The sequence below is a fragment of the Empidonax traillii genome, unplaced genomic scaffold, assembly GCF_003031625.1.
Source record: "Empidonax traillii isolate 1590-97213 ecotype Southwest subspecies unplaced genomic scaffold, ASM303162v1 scaffold162:size863265, whole genome shotgun sequence".
NCBI lineage: Eukaryota > Metazoa > Chordata > Aves > Passeriformes > Tyrannidae > Empidonax > Empidonax traillii.
Window position 1 is genome coordinate 758796 of NW_020955355.1, and position 20068 is coordinate 778863.

At 46.0% G+C, this 20068-nt stretch overlaps 1 protein-coding gene across 12 annotated transcripts in view; it reads right to left on the reverse strand.

The window, feature by feature from the left end:
* CAMK2G (calcium/calmodulin dependent protein kinase II gamma) overlaps window positions 1–15055 on the reverse strand; it is a 117925-nt gene extending 102870 nt beyond the window's left edge. For 11 of the 12 annotated variants that reach the window (XM_027885180.1, XM_027885174.1, XM_027885178.1 and 8 more), the window contains exons 1-2: window positions 14919–15055; window positions 13028–13122 (exon numbers count right to left, since the gene is read on the reverse strand). In XM_027885180.1, the coding sequence (XP_027740981.1) occupies window positions 13028–13122; window positions 14919–14983 (160 nt within the window). In that variant the 5' untranslated portion in view covers window positions 14984–15055. Of the gene's footprint in view, window positions 1–13027; window positions 13123–14482; window positions 14539–14918 lie in introns of those variants that run through there. The other variant, XM_027885171.1, reaches the window with a different exon arrangement.
* Between the last annotated feature and the right edge of the window lie 5013 nt (window positions 15056–20068).

Sequence of the window (20068 nt, forward strand, 5' to 3'; positions counted from 1 at the left end):
TAAACACAGTGAAGGAAGAACCCTTGCCTGCTAGGCACGAGAATGAAAACATTGTGCACTCTCCACCAGCTGCAGCTACCTTTATGGAAGGTCCTGTGGAGCCCTCTCCAGCAATGGCCCATGGAGCTCTAGGTGTCCCTGGGGATCCCCGTGAGAAGGCATCACGCTTCCCGGCTACTTAACTGTAGGAACCACAGAGGAATTTCTGCACCAGAATATCCTCAGAAAATTGTGAATGGCGAACCAGCAGGCAATCCTACAAGTGCTCCTGGTCGTGGCTGATACCCAGACAGTCTTTGACGGGGCTTCTGCTTGCTGGAGAAGCAGAGTGGCAGGGGAAGAGCAGAGCAGCGAGCCATTCACTCCTCAGCTTTGTGCTTAAAGCCATAAGCTCCCCAGCCAGCCTCCCTGACATGCACTTGAGGGGCTACTGCCCTTGCAGAGCTCCCTCTCAGATGGTGCATCTGCCCCACTTGTACCAGGGCTAGCACAGCACGTGGCTCTTCGTCTCCTTGTACTAAGTCACTCAGCAGCAGTGCCCAGCCTGCCAGGTGCAACACCCGCACAGCCATGGCACTCCAACTGACTTCACCTGTGGGCTGCCTCCCCGGCATCACAGCATCCCCACGGGTCACTGGCATCATCCCTTTGCACCAGCACGTGGTCACTCTGACTGTGCAATGGAAGACAATGCAGTAGTAAATTTGGAACTCATGGGGCTTCTGTGCACTTCTGAGTGACGTGCAGAAGTTCAGGAGCTCCAAACTGTGTAAGGTAGTGTGCAATAAAGACATCCTGACAGGATTGGCCCTAAGCAAACACCTGGTTAGACTCAGTGGCATAGTGAGGAGGGGAAATGCATTACAGGATTTTCCAGTTCCAGGACTGCTGTCCATTGTGCTTTTCCACATTTTCTAGCTCCTGAACAGCTGATGCACACATAGACACAGAAGGGAGGGGCTCCTAGCATTGTCATCCCTTTCTCCTCCTTCTTCTGCAAAAAGTCTTCCTGAACAAGTTTCCCTGTGGTGTGGGGAGGACCCAGCCACAACTGCAGACATCGGGCTCGCTTGCACTCACTCCCTTTTGATTTACAGAACTTCCCTGCTAACAGCTGCATTGCAGATGAACTCTCTTAAAGTGGACATGCAGTAAGTGAGACAGTAGGGCACGGAGCTGCTCCAAAGGCGATGCAGCCATACTGGCACCCTCTCTGCCGCATACACAGGGACTGCAACCTGTGCAAGAACTCCAGCAACTCTGTCTTAATCCCACTAGGCACAGAGGGTCCACTACTTAGCACAGAGAAACCCCACCAACTGAGCTTATTTCTGGACATGAGTTCCTTTCTTCTTCCCATCAGCTGATCACATCAGGTGTCAGTGGTTTTGGATGAACCAGTTAAGTAAGTATCAGACTACAGCTTGTTAGCAGACAAAGTAACAACGCAGCAGAGAGGCAGGTCTCAGCAGTGTCAAGTCACTGCAATGCAGGATCCAGGAATTCAAAGATGCAGAAGGAAGAATATGAGTTCCTCTGGCTCAGTCAAGGTGCAAGTGGACTTGCTCCCAAGCCAACTCCCACCACCCCTTCAGATAGGTAATTGCATCAGTGAGATTCAGGTTTTGTTTCCAAGATGGGGAGGGAGTTTTGGCTGTGTTTTCAAATGAGAAAAAAGCTTCAGCAGTTAACGTTTCATAATTCATCAGGGAGATGAGAAACTTTTTGACCATATGTGAGGTGATAGGAGACAAAGCTTTTTAACCCCTGCTTCAGGACCACTGAAGAAACTAAATGTACACAGCCACAAAGAATTAACAAAGTATAACGTGCTTCCTTAAAGCTGGGTACCCAGCTCTCCAGCATCATAAACTGCTAGCAGCAACCAGAGTCACCTGAACTTGTCAGCAACATTTGATAATGGTTATCAAAAAAAGCAAACTACCTTGTTCCTCTTTTTTCACATCTCTGATGCTAAACTTGCTGTCTGGAGAAAAAAATGCATTATGAGAGCTTGACTTACAGCCTGCTGCCGTAGAAGTGCTTCCACACAAAAGACAAGCTGACCAACACTTCACTCCTTTACATCATCCTTATTAAGTGCAAGAGCAATTCACACATACAGAGAAAGCTGAGGATCATTGCTCTGCACTGAAAATTTTAATCCAGGCAACTTCATAACAAGCAGCAGACACAACACAATATCCTAATCTGCAGAGCTGGCAGATTCTAGGCCAGATGACACACAAGTCAAACAAAAATGGGCAGAGCTGAAAGCCACTTTTCAATCCGCAGTCCAAAAGTCAGGAATATTTAAAGTAACACAGGAGCTATGAATCACTACTGTAACTTGCACTGAAGAAGCACATCTTCACAATCAAGCTTTGCCTCTGCACTGGCACCAGTTATAAAATAAAGCTGCGCAACTTAACTGTCCTAATCTCCCTGACACAATCTCAACAGAGGACATTTGATACCTAAAGCTTAGATGGAGTGGCTCCGAGGCAGGCAAAATTAAACTTAACAGCACACCAACTCTTTTGGCAAACAACAGAAAACTCCTGCTTGGCATCACCAGACTATATTCTATAGTAGCCTCCAAGAAAAATGTTCCAGCAAGTCCCTGTGGGTTACAGGGGGCACTAAAGACAACCTCCTCCTTCTACATCTATTTTTCCTCCAACCAATGGGTGATTTCTTGGCCAACTACCCATGAAATATTATATGCTTTGACATAAGGGAGTATGAGGAAATAAATAAAATAAAAAACCCCAAGATACACATGGATATTTTCAGAATGGCAGCTGCTCTAATACAGTAGAAACACTAAATTTATTTGGCAGGCACTGGAGACCAGTACAGGATGAGTTTTAACAAGCTGTTTTCCCTGCAAAAGCTTCAAGGGCACCCGTGGTATTTGAAATGTGCATCTAGAAAGTGCATCCCAGAGAAAGCACTGGGCTATCCCCTATGAAGTCACATTTCAAGTCAGGTGTATGACATCAGGTCTCTAGCAGCAAACACAGCAGCAGGATCAACACACACATCTCACACATCTCCAGAGCTGCAGGAAACTTTACATACTGACTATATTCTGCTGCACAGATAACAAGATCTTGTAAAAGAGACATCCCTGTAAAAGAACAGGGATCAGAGGAAGGAAAAAAAAACCACGATGCACTTAAGTTTAAAGATTTCTAGCTCTTTTCTCTCCTTTTTTCACCTCAGACTTCAGGCTATGTTAGACTACTTCTCCTTTTCTCACTGTTCCCCCTGGGATTGAGAAAACCTCCTCTTTCAAAAAAGAGTTGTCTTGAACATCAAGAAACGACATCTCTGTCTTCACAGCTATCGCTTACCACAGTCTACACCAACTGACTTATCGGAGATGACACGGTAACTGCAGAAGATAAAGCACATCCAAATACTGAGTTACTCCACTAGACAAGCTGCAGCCTACACCAGCTAACTCAGGTGCCTGGAAGAGAAGTGAGGAAAAGGAAAGGAAAGAATCCTTTCCACAGGCTTTCAAAATCTGGCTTTGGAGGCTTAACATCCTTGTTCTCACTCATGGTCTGTATTCACAGGGGCTTAAAATGTCCACTGGGATCTGGGCTAGTGGGAAAGGCCTATACCAATAATTTCCATAGATATTAATGTCTCATTTAATAAATAAAAGCCTTACATTGAATAAATAAAAGCCTTACATTGAAGAAGTCCTTTTAGAATGAAACTAATTTTTATTACCACAATTCTGTCATACTAAGTCTACAGACAAACATTTTATACTAGTATATTGCTGTTCAGAGATTTCCCGGGCACAACCAGGTAAGTCTTTCCTGAAGCCGCCTGCAAGAAGGTACCGTGACAATTTGCAGCACTGCAAACAAACCAAGAGATATCACCTTTTGCTATGAAGCTCTGAGATTCTGGGCACTGAGTGCAGACACTCCTTCACTAGCTCCTTGCTCCACAGCCAACTGCAAATCACTAATTATTTTAGGACCAGTCCTTATAATGGTCAACCTCCACAAAGGAGGCTGCAGCACAGGGTAGTAACAGGACTTCCCTCAGACCCAGTGAAGGAAAAACTGCCCAGCTTTAGCCTCTCCATGCACTGCCTGCCCACTACGCTATCAGCGCTGATATGTGGGGACACTGCTCTACTCAGCAGGGACAAAGGCAGTATACAGGGTCAATATCACTACTAGTCCTAATAGTGCTGACATGGTTTTGTATCAGACATTTTCAATGACGACAGCCCTGCATTACCAACGACACTCAAGCAGGCTGGTTAACATCATGTTTGATAGTCTGCAACCTGCAGGCAACACTGAAACTTCATTATTTGTACAAACTCTAGTGGGAAAAAGCTCTAAGCACAAGGTAAAGAACTAGAATTATTTGTGGGTGTAGGGAATAGAGTAAAAGACCAAAATAATGAGACCAGCTTTTCCCCTTCCTTATGTTTCACCTGCCAAAGTGAAAGCAGGGTGAGTTCACCCTCTCTTCAAAGAGGAAATCTCTCAGAGCAGTGTTGCCCTGAGTTTAAACTGGAGAAGGAATGCCAGTCAACATTCCCCCCTGCCATCCCAGTGGCTATAGGAGAGCAAGCCTGGTATTTCTCACTAGGATGCTGCTCTTTGTTAATACATCATCACCCACCCTCCTCCCCTCCCTTTCTCCTATGAGAAAGTTTAATCCTTTGGCTCACACGCATCTGGTAAATTTTTCAGTCCCTGTTTGCCACTGTCATCATGGAAGCAGCACCCAGAGATAACTCAGCAGCCCTGCCACATCAGGCAGGCCGCTGCTCCCTGCCTGATCGGCCATTTAGCCTTTGGCTCATAGGCCTAAAACAAGCTATGCCCACTCCCAGGTTCATCTTTGCAAGCACCTTCCCTCCTTAGAGATATGCTTACATGGGGTTAGTTTCTCTCTAAAGTTAACTGTGTCTTCATTCCCACAATGCCTACTCTTTTCTCCGCCACAGCTCTCTGCTCAATTTTTGGGACTCCGACAGAATCACGCTAAAAGTAAAAAGAGTTGCTACCTTTGCTGCCCTGGAGAAGAAGGGTCTTGTGTTTAACAGCAAAATCACCCATGCCTCTTAGCAAAGAGAAAATATTAGCTAGCAACCTTCTCCGAAGCACAGCACTAACCTGGACTTGTCCCAGTGTCACTACTAAGCACGCTCCAGCCACAGGGAAGACAAGACAGCTCAGGGCTGCAGATGCTTGGACAACAGCTATCTCAAGATGGGAACTTTGGACTGAAGCAGCAGGACAGCGGGTCACTGCTTTGGAGAGATATGTAACTCATGCTCTCAGGAACTTAACGCGAAAGTTATACGCACACACACATTCCCTGAAAGGTCATCACATTTACTCAACTCACATCTCAGAGACGGGGAATTCTCCCTCTGACTCTGCCAGGAGCAGAGCGAAACAGATCCCACACCAGTAGTAAAGCAACAGTTATCTCCTCCTTTCCTGACCCCATCTTAAAAAGGCAAGATACAACATTATCCAGCTCTCCTTATATCTGTGAATTAGTCTCAGACACTTGCACCAAGCACCATATTTCCGAGTCTGCTCATCTAACTTTTGGGAGAAATAGGAATTCTGCAATATTCTCTGGGAGGAAAGAGAAGGGTAAAGCAGCCTTACTAAAGGGCTATTTTCAATCGAAGCATTATAGATTAATATAATTATGGGTTGAAGTAACCAATCCATGAGAGTCAAATGAACAATCAAAACAAACTCAAAATTAAAATTGAAAGAAAGGGAGATGGATAGTAAAAGGTGAAAAAAAGCTATGAGGAATCAAAATCTAACAACTACAGACTCAGTTTCCCCAGAAAGTTAAACCCATGCTCCACTTATTTTTGGCTACTCTTAATGTTCAGAAAGCTTATTTCTAAGATTCTGCCAGCCCCATTTCTTCAGAAGTATTCTGCTGCTGTTCTCCAAAAATCATGCAGGCAGCAATAGCAGAATGCTTTGAGAGACATTACAGACGTTTGGAGTTATATTTAAATAGACAGCAAATTTAAGAAGGAACATGATGATAACCTAACTCATAGGACCCTGATTTTTGAAGCATTAAGCTTATTTTCATAAGGACCAGCAGGATCTACAGTAGTTGAAGTTACAGGGTATCATTCCCTCCATAGATTAAAAAAAAAAAAAATCTCATGAGCACCTCAAAATTTTAAGGACACATTTGCCCATCGGAAACCAACGTGCCTCTGCTTTGCCCAGGATGACTACTCTGAGCATTGACATCACTTCTGTTGCAGGCAAACACACAGTGATGTCAGATCCTCCACTTTTTTTTTTTTTTTTTCCAAAATTCAAGGCCTCTTTCCTGTGTTGGTGACCCTGGTGACCTGCCAGCCAATATTGCCCTCTTTCCCCAACCAAGCCAACAGCAATAGCTCACTCTATAGTCAAATACTGGCAAATTAACTTGTTTTTCTTCTGTGAAGTCTGGTATCTTGGTGAAAATCAGGAGATTTCAAGAACAGAGGAAACAAAAAGAAACCCCTGAAATATCAAAACAGATGACAGGTCAGAATTAATGAAAAGGGGGGTGATGCCCTGGTTGTCAGGGTTTTGAAACAAATCGATAGTGCTCACAGCCGGCACAGTGGAAAGAAATTTGTTTATTAGTATGCTTCCCTTTTAAAAACTTTCTTCACCCAATTTGCAGGGCCAAAAAAGCTAGAATAATTCTAGGGCATGGAAGGAAACAAAAATATTATCATAGTCCCCTCTTAAAACAGTGAAACGGTGGTGCTAACCCACTGCTGGGGAGGGGAGCACTCTTTAGAAATTTCTTTATGATCCACGGATGACTCCTCCTCTGCTAGTGATGTTTTTGGTACAGTTCTAGAGAAGAATTAAATTTGGAGACAGTGAAGTCTCCACACTGCACATCAAAACCAACAAAAAAAGGTAACTAGTTTTTGCACTGGATCCCTCTTACAAGAAATTCAAGTTGCTTCCCGACTATCTACAGGGATACTGTAGATATATACTTCTCTTCACTGGAGGGACATCTACAGATATTTCAACCATGGCTTGCTGACCAGAGTAAATGCTCTAGAGCCAAGGGCTTTGAGACACGTGCAGGAGTTAGTCTAATCACATTCCTGTCATACACAAATCCAGGTTATATTGGGAAAACAAGAAACCCGACTCGCTCACCAAGCCCCTTTCTCCAACCTCGTGCAGAGGCAGTAGGAACTCCTGCCCAATCTGTGTGCCCACTTCCCCCCCCTCCTCATTGTCAATGCCGGAAATTTAATACCCAACGTGACCACTGAAAAGACAGACACAAGCTGAAATCCTGTCTGCTCTGTTCCAGCTCCTTTATAAAATATACAGCGTAAAATGAGAGGCAACCTGGGGTAACCCCAGCCATCCGCGGTGGGAAGGAGCCAGCTTCTGGCCATAACAAGCCACAGTAAAGCAAGGCTTCCATCACTCACCGTGCCACCAATCTCTGCCGGCTCTCATGCCAGGGCACCCTTCTGCCTGTGCTGATGTGTTGCGACAGGCAAAAAGCCAGGCTGACCCTCAGCAGCCCCTCGCTAAGCTCCCAGCTCCAGCCTCTCCTCCAAGGAGCTCTCCTCTTCTCCTCACACCTCTTCCAGTGGAATTTCCCCCAGTGATATATATATATATATATATACACATATATACACACACACACACTCTCTTCCCCTGGGGGCTGCAGGCAGAGGCAGGTAGGAAGAAGAGGGGCAGGCAGGCTGCTGGTATGAGGTAGATGGCTGCTGTTTCTGACATCAGCAGAGCAGCTCTGCCACCAGCCCCTGCCACACACGTGTGCTGTGCTGCAGAGCAAAGAGTTCAGCCACTTGCTATCCACACTCCCACCCCACCAACTGATTCCTCCCCCACAGCCCCTGTCCCACCCAGCCCCTTACGGTTCCCACACCAGGCATTCCCCACCATCACACACTGCTCTGGGAGGGTGCAGCACTCTTTGCCCTGCTCCCTACATCACTCCAACATGTGCCAAGATCTTCAGAAAATACCCAGCCCACTGTAGCTGGTCTCCTATATATGCTCCCTAATCACATCACCTCTCAGACACCTGCAGACAGCAAACAGCGAGGCAGGGGATAGAACTGGGGTGCAGGGAAGCTCTTCTCTCAGCCTAAGACCCTGCAGGAAGGGCAGCTCCTCTCACACACCAAATGACCGGACTCGATTTGGTTGCTCAGCAAGTACGGCTGAGCAGACACGGTTTGATTTGCCATTCTTTGCAAGAAAGGACATTTGTCTTCAACCTGAAATCACAGGCACACACTAGAGGACAGCTATTACCGGACATTTCTACACAAGTCTGGATTTTGGATTCAGCCATCTGTGGCAGGACTGCTGGGCTTCCCCACTCCCGCACAGAGCTGACCGTCCCGCTGCAGTGCACCACCACTGCATGCAGCCGATTCCAGAGGGTGTGAGGTAGCCCACGGGGGACTCAGAACCTGGCAGCCACAAGAACAGTCCAAGAGAGTCCTAACTCAAGCAGCAGCTAAAAACAAGTACAAATCAGATCAAGGGAGATGTTAGGGACTGATGCTGCTAAGCGTCCTCTGCAGCATTCAAGCTCAATGTTTTAGTGTTCAGGGAAACTACTGCTCCCACCTCCAACAAAACATATTGTAAAGCCCAAATCAGCAACCACTACGAAAGCCAGGACAATAAGAGGTGTGTGAAAAAAAAGCAGAGTTTGAAGAGTGGTTTTTTTCCTGTCAGGGTTTGATACACAAAAGTAATTCCCTGCTCCTCCCACAATCCACATAATCTCCTCCAGGAATAAGAACAAAATAACTGGGTAGACTGCAAATTTTTATCTGGTTTACAAATTTGGAAAGATGAAAAATAGTGAGAGAAGCCACCTCTATTTTGCAGGCAAGAGCAAAGCCAAAGTAGGGAGAACACAGTGAAGTGGACTAACTTTCAAGACGGCTGTTTTTGTTTTTTTTTCACCAAGAGATGTCACTTGCAAGAGTTGAAAGATACAGATTTTCATCAGCAAGTTAAATTTAACAATAGATGTAAAGCACAGAGATTTGTCCTCCTGCACCTAAAAAAAGGGCCAAAAATACTACACTTAGTGGCAGGACCACTAAATGCTATTTAGTATAAGCACTATCCTAAAAATTATCAAATGGTAAAGCTCTGCCTATCTCTTTCCAATGCCAGACTCTCCCTTGAAGTATATGTTGGAGAGTCAAATCAGGAGCATTCCCTACTGCTACTAAAGCTACTGCTTTTCTCTTGATCGTTTTGATCACTGCAAGTAATTTTATTTTATTTGAACTTCATTGCTGACTAGAAACTGTAGCACTACTTGCTATGAATTTTCATGATCAAAAAGTATTCTGCTGAAACCCATACGACAACTTTCAAAAAATTACAGTTATTACTTTCTGCTACCCGTAGCTCTGGTAAAAGCCTGTGCATTCAATCCCATAGGAATTTCAGATGACTGAAGCATTGTATTTCCCCCATGTGTAATAACCACTGCTCTTATATGTCAGCTGAACGCTGACTAAGGTGAAGTCTGTTTCCTCTCCCTTTCCACAAGCATTTGGCCCCTATTTAACATTAAGCTTCTTGGCATGCTCCTCACTGGGCAGTCTTAAGCATCAACACAACATGAATAACAGCAAATACCTCATTAAAGCCAAAATTTGAATTTTAATCTAGACCAGCTCTTACTGACAAAACTTATTAAAAAAGAGAAAGAGCAGGCATCCAAAAATCATACACAATACAAAAACAGAGACTCTCTTCTCAACATCTGACGTAGTATTTTATGAAGGGTGAAGTTGTTAGCGCCGCCCTTCACAAAGACCAGCACCAAGTCCACCCTCCCAGCTTTCACAGAGAAGCCCTATAAAACATCGTACCTCTTCAAGTCTTTATCCTTTAACTGCATACAATTCATCCTGAAGCGTTCCTCTCCCTCCTTTTCAGATACGTACAGTAAGCTTTTCAGCACTTCCCAGTGATCTATCCAGTATTTTTTCATCAAAAGTCTCAAAAAACAAAGGTAACAAGAAATACTGCGGAAGGAGAGCAGGGCCCTGTTACCATTGCCTTGTACGTAATCAAGGAAAGCACTACAACAGGCAAAACTTCTCTGAAGCAGCCGCAGGCTATACATACGTTGCACCAGAAGCAAGATCCTGCCACTCGAAGGAGCAGTTATTGCTACATCAGGTATCCACACAGCCAAACTCTGCTCAAATTTGGCTCAAACTCTGCTAGAGGTGGTCAAAAATGTTAAATGTGGCTATGATTAAGGTGGAGAGGGACAGGCTCTCCCCATGTGAGGGAATATTCTGGCTCTGTGACCATGCTTAGAAGAAAACCAACAACACGGGTCAGCAGGCCGGGAGGGCGGGTTAACCTGCACAGCAAGAGCAGCTGGTGCATAGGAAAGCCCCGTGCGTGGGTACTGACGGGCAGAGACATGGACAACCTGAGGAGAAGTGCCAGCTTGAGGAAAGGGCACATCAGGCAACATATATGCAGGATACTGCAGAATTAACACCATAATGCTCCTCCTGAGGGAGACAGCTTTGTAAAGTGCCTTTTCCCAAGACTTCACTTTTCAGGTTGCTGAATCAAATTCTCCCTAATCACTGATTTACAGCTGCAGTGTCTAAATAGCACACATTTTTCCTTCAGTGCTTTAAAGACCTATTCCAAGGTGAATTCACTAACTTCCTATCAAAATATTTAGTCCCTTTTTGTACTATCAGCTATCAGCAAACACATCTGGAATAACTGAGGAACCTATATATTCAGTTTAAGTCACTTTTCACAGACTTTTTAGCCCTCAGTTAAGACTTCAGCGCAACCTGATCAGTCCCTTGTTTCTGACACTCTTCTGTACTAGTAGAAACATCCCTTTTCTTTCTTGGATCTCCTCACACCCTCTATCTAACCAATACTTTTTTAAGTATATCATTGTCAGCTGCCTCAAGTTAAATAGCCTGAGGACCAGGCTAGCAGCCTCAATGTATTTTCTGTATAAGAAGGAATGCAATCTAAATAGTAAGTGTAGATCAAAACATGGTCATATTCACCCACACTTAGTTTTTCTACTTGTTGGGCGATTTAACCGTCATCACCTTAATATGAAAAGCAATTACAATCTATATATTTCTCTGTAACTCATTAGATGACCAAACACTTAGAAACTGACTCAGTCAGCTTTTCTGTGAGTTTTGTACTTCAGCTAATATGTTTCTGAATTTTGTTTCACTATATTGGCCCTGCAATTTTCCCCATTTTTCTTACCTCCAGCATTAATGTCAGTACCATTTCCTTTATAAGAAAATGGTTTATCCTTTGCAATCAGTTTATCTGCCCTCTCTCTTTTCTAAGCAGGCTGGTGTCCACTAACTAGCATCTGAGAACATGGCTCTCCTGAGCTTTAGTCCTCACCACAGGGAAGTCTGCAGAGCAAACATGGCATTAATGGCCATCAGCAAAGCAAATCCACTTTTCAAACCTCTCTCATATTAAGTTGAACTAATTTTGAACTCAAGAGATTGGATATCCCACCTACATCAGCAGGCACGTGACCATGGAGTGGACACTAATTCTCACAAGATCTGCAGCCACCTCCTTAACAATCTAGGGCTCTACTGCTTGGTCTCCAACATGACCTCACTCAGGCTAAATACCAAAACATTAGCAGTAATGCTTACTTCCAGAAGTTAAGAAAAAAAAATAATTAAAAAAAAAAAAAAATCAGTCTTCCCAGCACTCTACCACTGACACTACTTCTCTATGCAAGCTATAGCAAACGGAAATTTTTCACTGTTCTTCAATCTGTCTTCTGCTCTTATCATCACATTGCATATTCTGGCAAAAAGGAGAATATATATTCTATTTTTCATTTTTATAAGGATTAGGCAAAACATCATTCACTTCTAAATCATTTACCAAGATCATTTGCTTTCTCCTCTTGCTTTTTCTTTTTCATTTCTCTGTGAACAACCCCTACTAAGCCCTCTACTCAACTAGAAGACAGTCACGGGCTTAATACATTCATTTTGTCAAATATGAAAGACTTCTAAAGACTTAAAACTTTTTTTGTTCAACTCTTCTAGAAACAGTTGCCTCTGGCATCTCAACTTGTTGCACTCCCTGCTTTCAGCATCTTTTATTGCAGTTCAGTTTCTCATTCTCCCCCTCATCCACCCCACCTGCAAGGCAACTTTAATCCCTGTAGTGATTCCTTACACACTAGAAGATACACATTCTCTTCATAGTACAAGGTCTTTGTGCATACAAATGTCCCTGGAAAACAGAAGACTAACAGCTTGGGGGAAGAGTTAAGATTTTTTTTCTGTTTTCATAGGGCTACAGTCTGGTTTCAGGTTTTGTAAGTCTCCAGGACTAACGAAAGCACAAAAAACCCCCAGAACTTGTTCTAATACGCTGAGAAGTCAAATTCACAAGATTTCTCCACCCAATCTCCTTCTGCCTTTGAAGGCAGGCTTGCTAGTTTCCAAACACACCACCTTCAACTACAGCATGAAAGGAGCAAGGCCAATAGACAGCACTTATCCTTCAAAAAAAGAAATCACATCTGTTCTGGTAATACAGACCTCCTCAGTAAAAAAGACATCCAGCAAAATCAGTCTGCAACACTTCTGTTTATTATGAGTGATTGGTACACACACACACGCAGGTAAATCTACCTCTAGCTCAGCTTGAAGAAGAAAGATCTCAAGAAATAAAAAAGACAACCTCACTTTACAGAGTGTCCATTTCTAGACACAGGAATTTTTCTATCACCCTACACTATTTTCTTTCAGTCTCCTCTTTGCCATGTAACTCCATTATTTTCCAATGCTCAAAAAACGACCGAAACGAGCAACTACAGATCACTTAAACTTATTAAAGCCTCAACTCCACAGAAGTATTTTCTGTTAATATCGGGAAGAAAGGTAGATCAAGACACTAACCTCTTGCTGACAGTTTTTTGGTGTTGATGATTTTTGCAGCATATTCCTGTGAAGAATTTTTCTTTACACATCTACGGACCACAGAGAAGGCTCCCCTGGAAGAAAAATAAAGAGGGTAGGTGCTATGAAACTGAAAATGTGAATGTAGTAGCAACAACTTCTGTCCCCGGAGTGGACCAGGTTAAGGATAGGGCAGAAGACATACAGAAGAGAGAAACAACACATGAGAATCTGATGAACGGTGCATGCTATCTGATCAGCAAATAAACTTGGTCTAGATGGTACTCAAGCCTCCTGACAAGCCCCCTCAGAGACAGCGTAGTAAGAAGAGCACACTGTGCAGGGAGAGAGAGATCATACAGGCACAGAAACAGGACATGAAGGGATTGATAAACAGGAGACAAACAGTCCAGAACAGTGCTGTGAACACTGGCCAATATGTTCATCTCCAAAAGACAGTATCCTTAGCAGTTACATCACATCTGACTTGTGTCTCCCATGTTCAAGTACGAGCTCGGTCACAAAACTGCTGCAACACTTTCCAGAAGTTATTAATTCTTTTATATCCCTCAACCCACCTGCAAAATGGGGATAAGTATGTACCTATTAATGAAGTGAGGAGGAAGCTATGAAGCTTTGTACATTTTCTCAAGCTGAAACTATTGATATTATTATAAATATTGCAAAGAGAACTCCTCTTGGAGAAGAGGTCTGAAGGAAGAAGGATTTCTGTGAGGAAAAAAGAGAGAATACAGCAGAGACCAAGGTGAAAAGATAGGGACTCAAAGTCTGCAGGACTACACAATGACTGCTTGAAAGCAGCACCTTGTTTTTTATCAACAACAAAAGAGGGTGGGAAAATAAAAACAACTTGCTCTATAGAAAAAGACCTGAAAAGCGGAAAAGGAAAAATGTGAGAAAACTAGCAGAAAATTCCAAGTCCTTCAGATCAGGACTGCAAACCCATGTCTAGGGACAAATGTACACATTTAAAGCATAAGAAAGGGTGACAGAAGCTGCACAAGGGCCCCACATATAGTTAGCACGACAGGGAACCTAAAATAGCTTGAATTCTCCCAATACTGCAGTCCTGCCTTTTTATCCCCTTCCTCAACGTCTACATACAAACCAATAAGCATCAAGGTGATCACCAGCACCGGGGCCCGGGTTTGGTGACACACAGCTGCAGCAGTGTTGGGAGGGACGGGGACACCGGGCTGGAGGGAAGAGATGCAGTTGGTGCAGGAAGGGAGGGAGAGAGCAGCAGCACCCGCGAAAGCACTGTCCCCATAATCCTACCCTGGTCCTTGCTACGCTGCTCTCCTGTCCAGCGGGGTCCCCTGCAAAGCCCTGTCCTAGGGTGCAGCTGCAGGTCTGCCAATGCGGAGACAAGTGCGGAGAGAGGGAGGGAAGGAACGAGGGAGGGAGGGAGGGAGAAGCGCGGTGCAGCAGCACCTGGTCCTTTCACAGGGACAAGGAAGTGGGGACTGAAGCATCGCCGAGTGGCTGTAACAGTGTCGCGTCCCAGCGCAGAAACAGTTGCAAGGAACGGCAACGTGTAGCTGGGAGACGGTTCGGGGCAGCCGGGTCCTGAGAAAGGCAAGGAGGGAAGAGAGGAAACCTCGGGGTGCAACAGGAGCGCGCAGCACGAGGCAGGCTACGGGGACACCCGCTGCGGCGGGGCGACCCAGGGGGGCAGGAACACCTTTCCCTCCGGCGGCGGTGCCGCTGGGGTGGACGGGGGGTTGGAGAGCAGGATTACAAGCGCGACAGCTAATCCTCCTCCGGCTCCCGAGAGAGCCGGGTGGCCGGCACAGGGCTCCCGGCAGCGCCGGCGGGTCCCGGGGCCGGGGCGGGCGGCGGGGCGCGGCGAGCGCAGCGGGCTCCGTACTTGCCAAGCTCCTCGTAGAGCTGGTACTCGTCGGTGAAGCGGGTGCACGTTGCCGTGGTGGCCATGTTCGGGCTGCGGGAGGCTCAGCGCCGCTGGGGCATGGGGCAGGGCGGCGGGGACGGGCCGGGCGGGCGCGCTGCTCGGCGGCCTTTCCTCCTGGCTCGGCGGGGCGGCGCGGGCTCCCCCCGCGCCCGGCTCGGCGCTCCCCGCTCCGCCGTGCACAGTCACCGCTCGCCGGGGAGGGGAAGGAGGCTGAGCCTGGCCAGCACCGCGAGAACTGGCTCGGAGACACCCCGCGCCGGCCCCCTCCCTCCGCCGGCCCCGGCCCGCCGCGGGGTGTGGCCGCCGGGGGCGCTCCCGGGGCGCCCGCAGCGCCGCCGCCCGCCGGGGGCTGCAGCCGGGGCGCGGCCGCTCCCCCCGCCGCGGCCCCGGCGCGGGCACTGCAGTGAGCGACCCGCCCCGCGCCAAGGGCGGGCGGACTGCGGCGGGCGCGCCCCCTCCCCGGCGCTCCACGGGCGGCCGGGAGCAGACCCCGGCCGGGGCACGGCGGGTATTTCTCTTAATTCCCCCCGCGGGGGGCGCCGCGCCAGCCGCGGCCGGATAAGCTTCCTGCGTGCAGCGGGAGGGGAGGGAAGCGGGAGCTGCCGCCGCCGCCCTCCCCCGGGCGCACGTCAGCGGGGGGAACACCGGGCCACCCGGCCCCTGCGAGCCGTGGCCCGCAGGCAGCAGCCGTCCGGCTCGCCCCGGCCGCCCCGTGAGCGGGGAGGGAGCAGCCGCAGTCCGAGCCCGGCGCCAAGCGCAGGGGACCCGGTCCGCAAGCGGGGCCTCAAGCCCTTCTCCGGATCCACCTCAAAGTTGGGCCCGGCTCTCCCGAGCGCTGTCGGGCTGCCCGACCTTGGGGGCGCGTGTGGGAGTCCCCGAGGAAATGAACCATCTGGTGCGGAGGTAAAGCGGTAACACGCGAAATGTCTTGCAACTGTTAAAAGAGTGAGACCCGGCATTCGCACTCGCGCGCGGTTTATGGTGATGAGACTTGGACGCAGAAGACAAACAGAAATCATCAGTCTCCAACTACAAAAGAAAACAAACCGGCCTCTGTGCCGTCTCTACTAGCATACCATCTGAGAGTGCTGCTGCAGTGCCTTTATAAGCAAGTTTGTTTTCACCTTTTACTTCAGTGAGTCTGTCTCTTCTGAACAATTGCCAAATCTGCTTAATATGCAGATTTATATAGGGCAGTCACTGATCCAGTCAGAGAGGGAAGGGCTGCACTGGCCTCTCCTGCGTGACTGGGAGTGAAAGCTGTGTTAAGAACATTCGGAGAGACAGATGAGTGTACCATAAGCCAAGAGTAGCATTAAACTGATCTGAAAATTAAAAGTACTGTATGAGTGCCATATATTCCTGCACTGTGTCTGGACTATGAAATTGACATGTTATTCAATCATAGGAAAAGCAGTGACAGCAGCCACCTGCATATCCCCCCCACTCCCCATCTCCAGGTTCAGTGCAGCCAGCCCAGTGCTGCAAAGTCTACACTGAAATGATGCAGTGGGCAAAAATTCCCTCAGCCTATGCAGAAAGTAGATAGCAAAAGTAGGACAACATAACAGTAGCATTACAACAAAGCAATACCTCTAGAAGGTGATTATGAAACAACAGCATTCTGCGTCTTATACTATGACAGCATTTAAACCTGGAAACCTGCTGACACAGCAGAATAATTCAGAGAACCAACAAATTATCTATCCAACAGGTATCAATCCACCTCCTACCAAGCTACAACTGCTCCAACAGCCTCATTTTGTGGTCCCCCAGTTTCTTTAACAGAGCAGTTGCCTCCAAGGAGTAAAGTGGTTGACAACCCATGATCCTCACCAGAAGCACTCGCTGACAACATGAAACTCAAGTGGAAAATTCTATATGCAAAGGTGGACAGTGTATCTGATGCACAACCTGCAGTGCACTTCCACCATCTGAAATGACTTTAGATGTCCTTTGGGCAGGAAAGGTGATCTGTTAAGTTTGTGCTGTGGTTGCGCTAGGCAATGTCATCAGGATACATGCAACCCAGTCCCCAATACTAAAATGTACAGAGCAACTGGAACAGGGCTTCATTCCACAACACAAAAACTGAGAGAGGATGTTTAAGACCAAGTTTTAGCATGCTGTGCTGAATGAGCAGCCAGAGGGAGAGAATCTGACTTTTATGCAGAGGAAAGTGGTATGAGCCATGACAAAGAAATACATCAACAGGAGAGGTTTACCCAAAGCTGTGTATTAAACTGAGAGATTCTGTAGTTGAAACTGTCTTAATTGGACTCAAGGAGTTGTTCTGTGCCCTGCACAAAGCACCTCATAGTATTTAAGAAGTTCTGATTGCAGTGGTCTCATAAAAATACATGAGGAACATAGAAAAAGGGAGACAGAAAAGGAAGTTTCTCATCTTCAAGTGTTACAAGGAAAAGCGAGGTCTGGAAATCAGAAAGGGAACAGAGTAGCAAGTGTATAAAGAAAAGCTAACCATGTGTTATGCATAGCAAGTGCTACAGAAACAGATTGCTAACCGAGAAACTTGAGTTAAGCGAGAAGTGGGATATAAATTGAGTGACAGACTTGATTAAACCAAGTACTGAGTGGGAGACTAAATTATGGGAGTAGAGTTTTCAAAAGGAATGTAGACAAAATGAAGCAGGAGGAGGGGTGGCAATATGGATAAGAGTATTGTGTCAACAGAAAGAAATATTGATGTTCTGGCTGACATAGCAGCCTACTTGTACTGAGAGTAAAACTGCAAACAGAGGTGAATCTGAACTCTGCCTGGTCAGAATAGAGTTGTAGGAACCAGAAAGTATCTGAACAGTAACAAATGGTTTTGACAGCCTATGCACTAGTAATGGGAGATCGAGCAAATGAACAGTAAGTGAGATCCTAACCTCAGTTGTGTAGGATTGAAGTCTAGAAGTAATGCCTTGCTTTTAGTATTAGCCAGCTGCAGAGTTCACATTAGCAGAGTAGCAGTTTCGGTCTCTATCTTTTAAAGTAGCACAGTTTGGCTTATACAGTACATTGCTCTGTCAGGGATGTCTGAGGTATTAATCTGATTTTAATAACTCGAGCTGAGTAAGGGGCACTAAAGAAAGTAAGTAAAATGCAAGGGATTTAATGCAAAGCCTATGGGCGTAAATGGACATTTCCTCTGATGTTAATGGACTTCGGATCAGGCCCCATCTGTCCATGGAGCCTAAGGTCAGCTTTGGTATGTTGAAGAATGTCTGTGGGAAGGCAGTAACACAAAAGTGTCAGTCTTTAGTGAAGCAGAGTGAAGGACTACAAAATTCGTTCACAGAAACTAACTGGAATTTGACCCACTGTGGAAAACGGGAAGGGTGCTGGAGAAGATGCATGGTATCATCTTTCCAACAAGGTTGAATAAGACGAAGGGCAGCATGTATCAGTGTGCTGAGTGGAGTAGTGCTGGCTAGTGCCAGATATGAAGAGAGTGTGTTAGCAAAATTAAAGGGCTTGGGAAGGGTAAGAATTGGTGGAGTTAGAAATCAGCCTGGGAGGGTGAAGGCAAGAAGCAAAAAAAGAAGCAGTAAAGAAAACGAGTAGGCATATTTTTTAAATAGATAAGGTTTGGGTTTCTGCTATTAACTTAGGGTTCCACAAAGTATCAATAAATTTTCATTTCTGTGCCTGCACTCCCCAGCCTGTCTCTTTAGAATGAGTAACTCCTGGTAGGTCTTATCTCTCACAAGGGCTTTACAGGGCATAAAGTTCAACCTGCCCTGCTATTATGTGGGGCTTCCTGGCACTACTTCAATGCAATAGCAAATTAAAATGCAAACCAAAACATCCAAACATCTAAAATTGTGTGAAATATTGCATCATCTTAAAATGAGGAACTTTTTGGCAGGTGAAAAAAAATTTTAAATTCCTAGCTATTATTTTGCTTCTGACTCTACAAAGAAAAATGCAAAGAGTTACCTCAGTCAAGCACCATTTTTTCATGACTATCCATAGACTCACTGTCATGTACACAGAGGAAACCCCCCTTATTCTCACAGGTGACTATTTATGTTGGCTATACAAGATGTCTCAAAAACTTTTTTACTTAAGCCGTTGTTGAGTATCTACCAAGAAAATCAGTCTTCTTTAATGTGCCTGGTTGTTCTCTTCCTTCTCCCAAACTGACATTCATTTGCTACCTCTGAGGACAGAGGCTGATAAAAGTAAGTAAGTGAGGCTGATAAAAATAAAAAGCATAGAAAGAAGGTTCGTAATGGAGGAACTTTTTAATGAATGAATATAAAATTTATATTCGAAATAAACGATAGAGTTCTGGAGAGAAGCAAATATTAAATTACCCTATTAGTAGGGACTGTTCAGCCATCCATCTAGTTTAGTGTCTTGTCTTCAGTAGTGACCTATTCCAAATGATAAATGTGATGGAAGAGGAAGAGGAGGGGATGAAAGGAAGACAGAAGAAAAAGGGATAGGAATCAAAACAGGCCAATAAAGAGATCCGTAAACTGTGACCCACATGCGTATTGTGCTACTTGATTAGAGAGTGGCTTTCCTTCTGACCCCAAGCTGATGATCACAATATGCCCTGAAGCACAAGGATTGGTGGCCCCTGTAATTTTGATCCTCGTTTGTGTCAGTGCACATGCTATTCTGTTTCATGTCAATGCCTAATCCTTTTTGATACTTACTAAGCTATTTAAGTCAATAATATCCCATGGCACTGAGTGTCGCATGTTAATTATATGGCTCATAAAACATATAACCTGATCTCATTGCAAATTTGTTCTATTTTAATGTCTCTGAGTGCTTTCTGCTGCTATGAGGCAGGGTCAGTAGGTAGTATGTCCAAGTGGCCAGCCCTGTTCTATACATCTCTGCTCTTCAGTGCTGTGGGTCTCTGCCCCCTGGGGACTTCAGCCAAAGGAGGGGGCAGCTGTGGTCTGGCAAGGTCTCAGTGCCTGGGTGCCTCTGGGTGGGCTCTGTGTACCTGCTGGCCTGCCTGGTTCTCCAACTCCCCTAGTGATTCATGGAGACACATGCCTTTCCCTGGGATTTTTCCAAGTCACCTCAACATGAGCTATTTTCCTCTCAGCTTGAAGTGCTTGGGGACTTTGGATTTC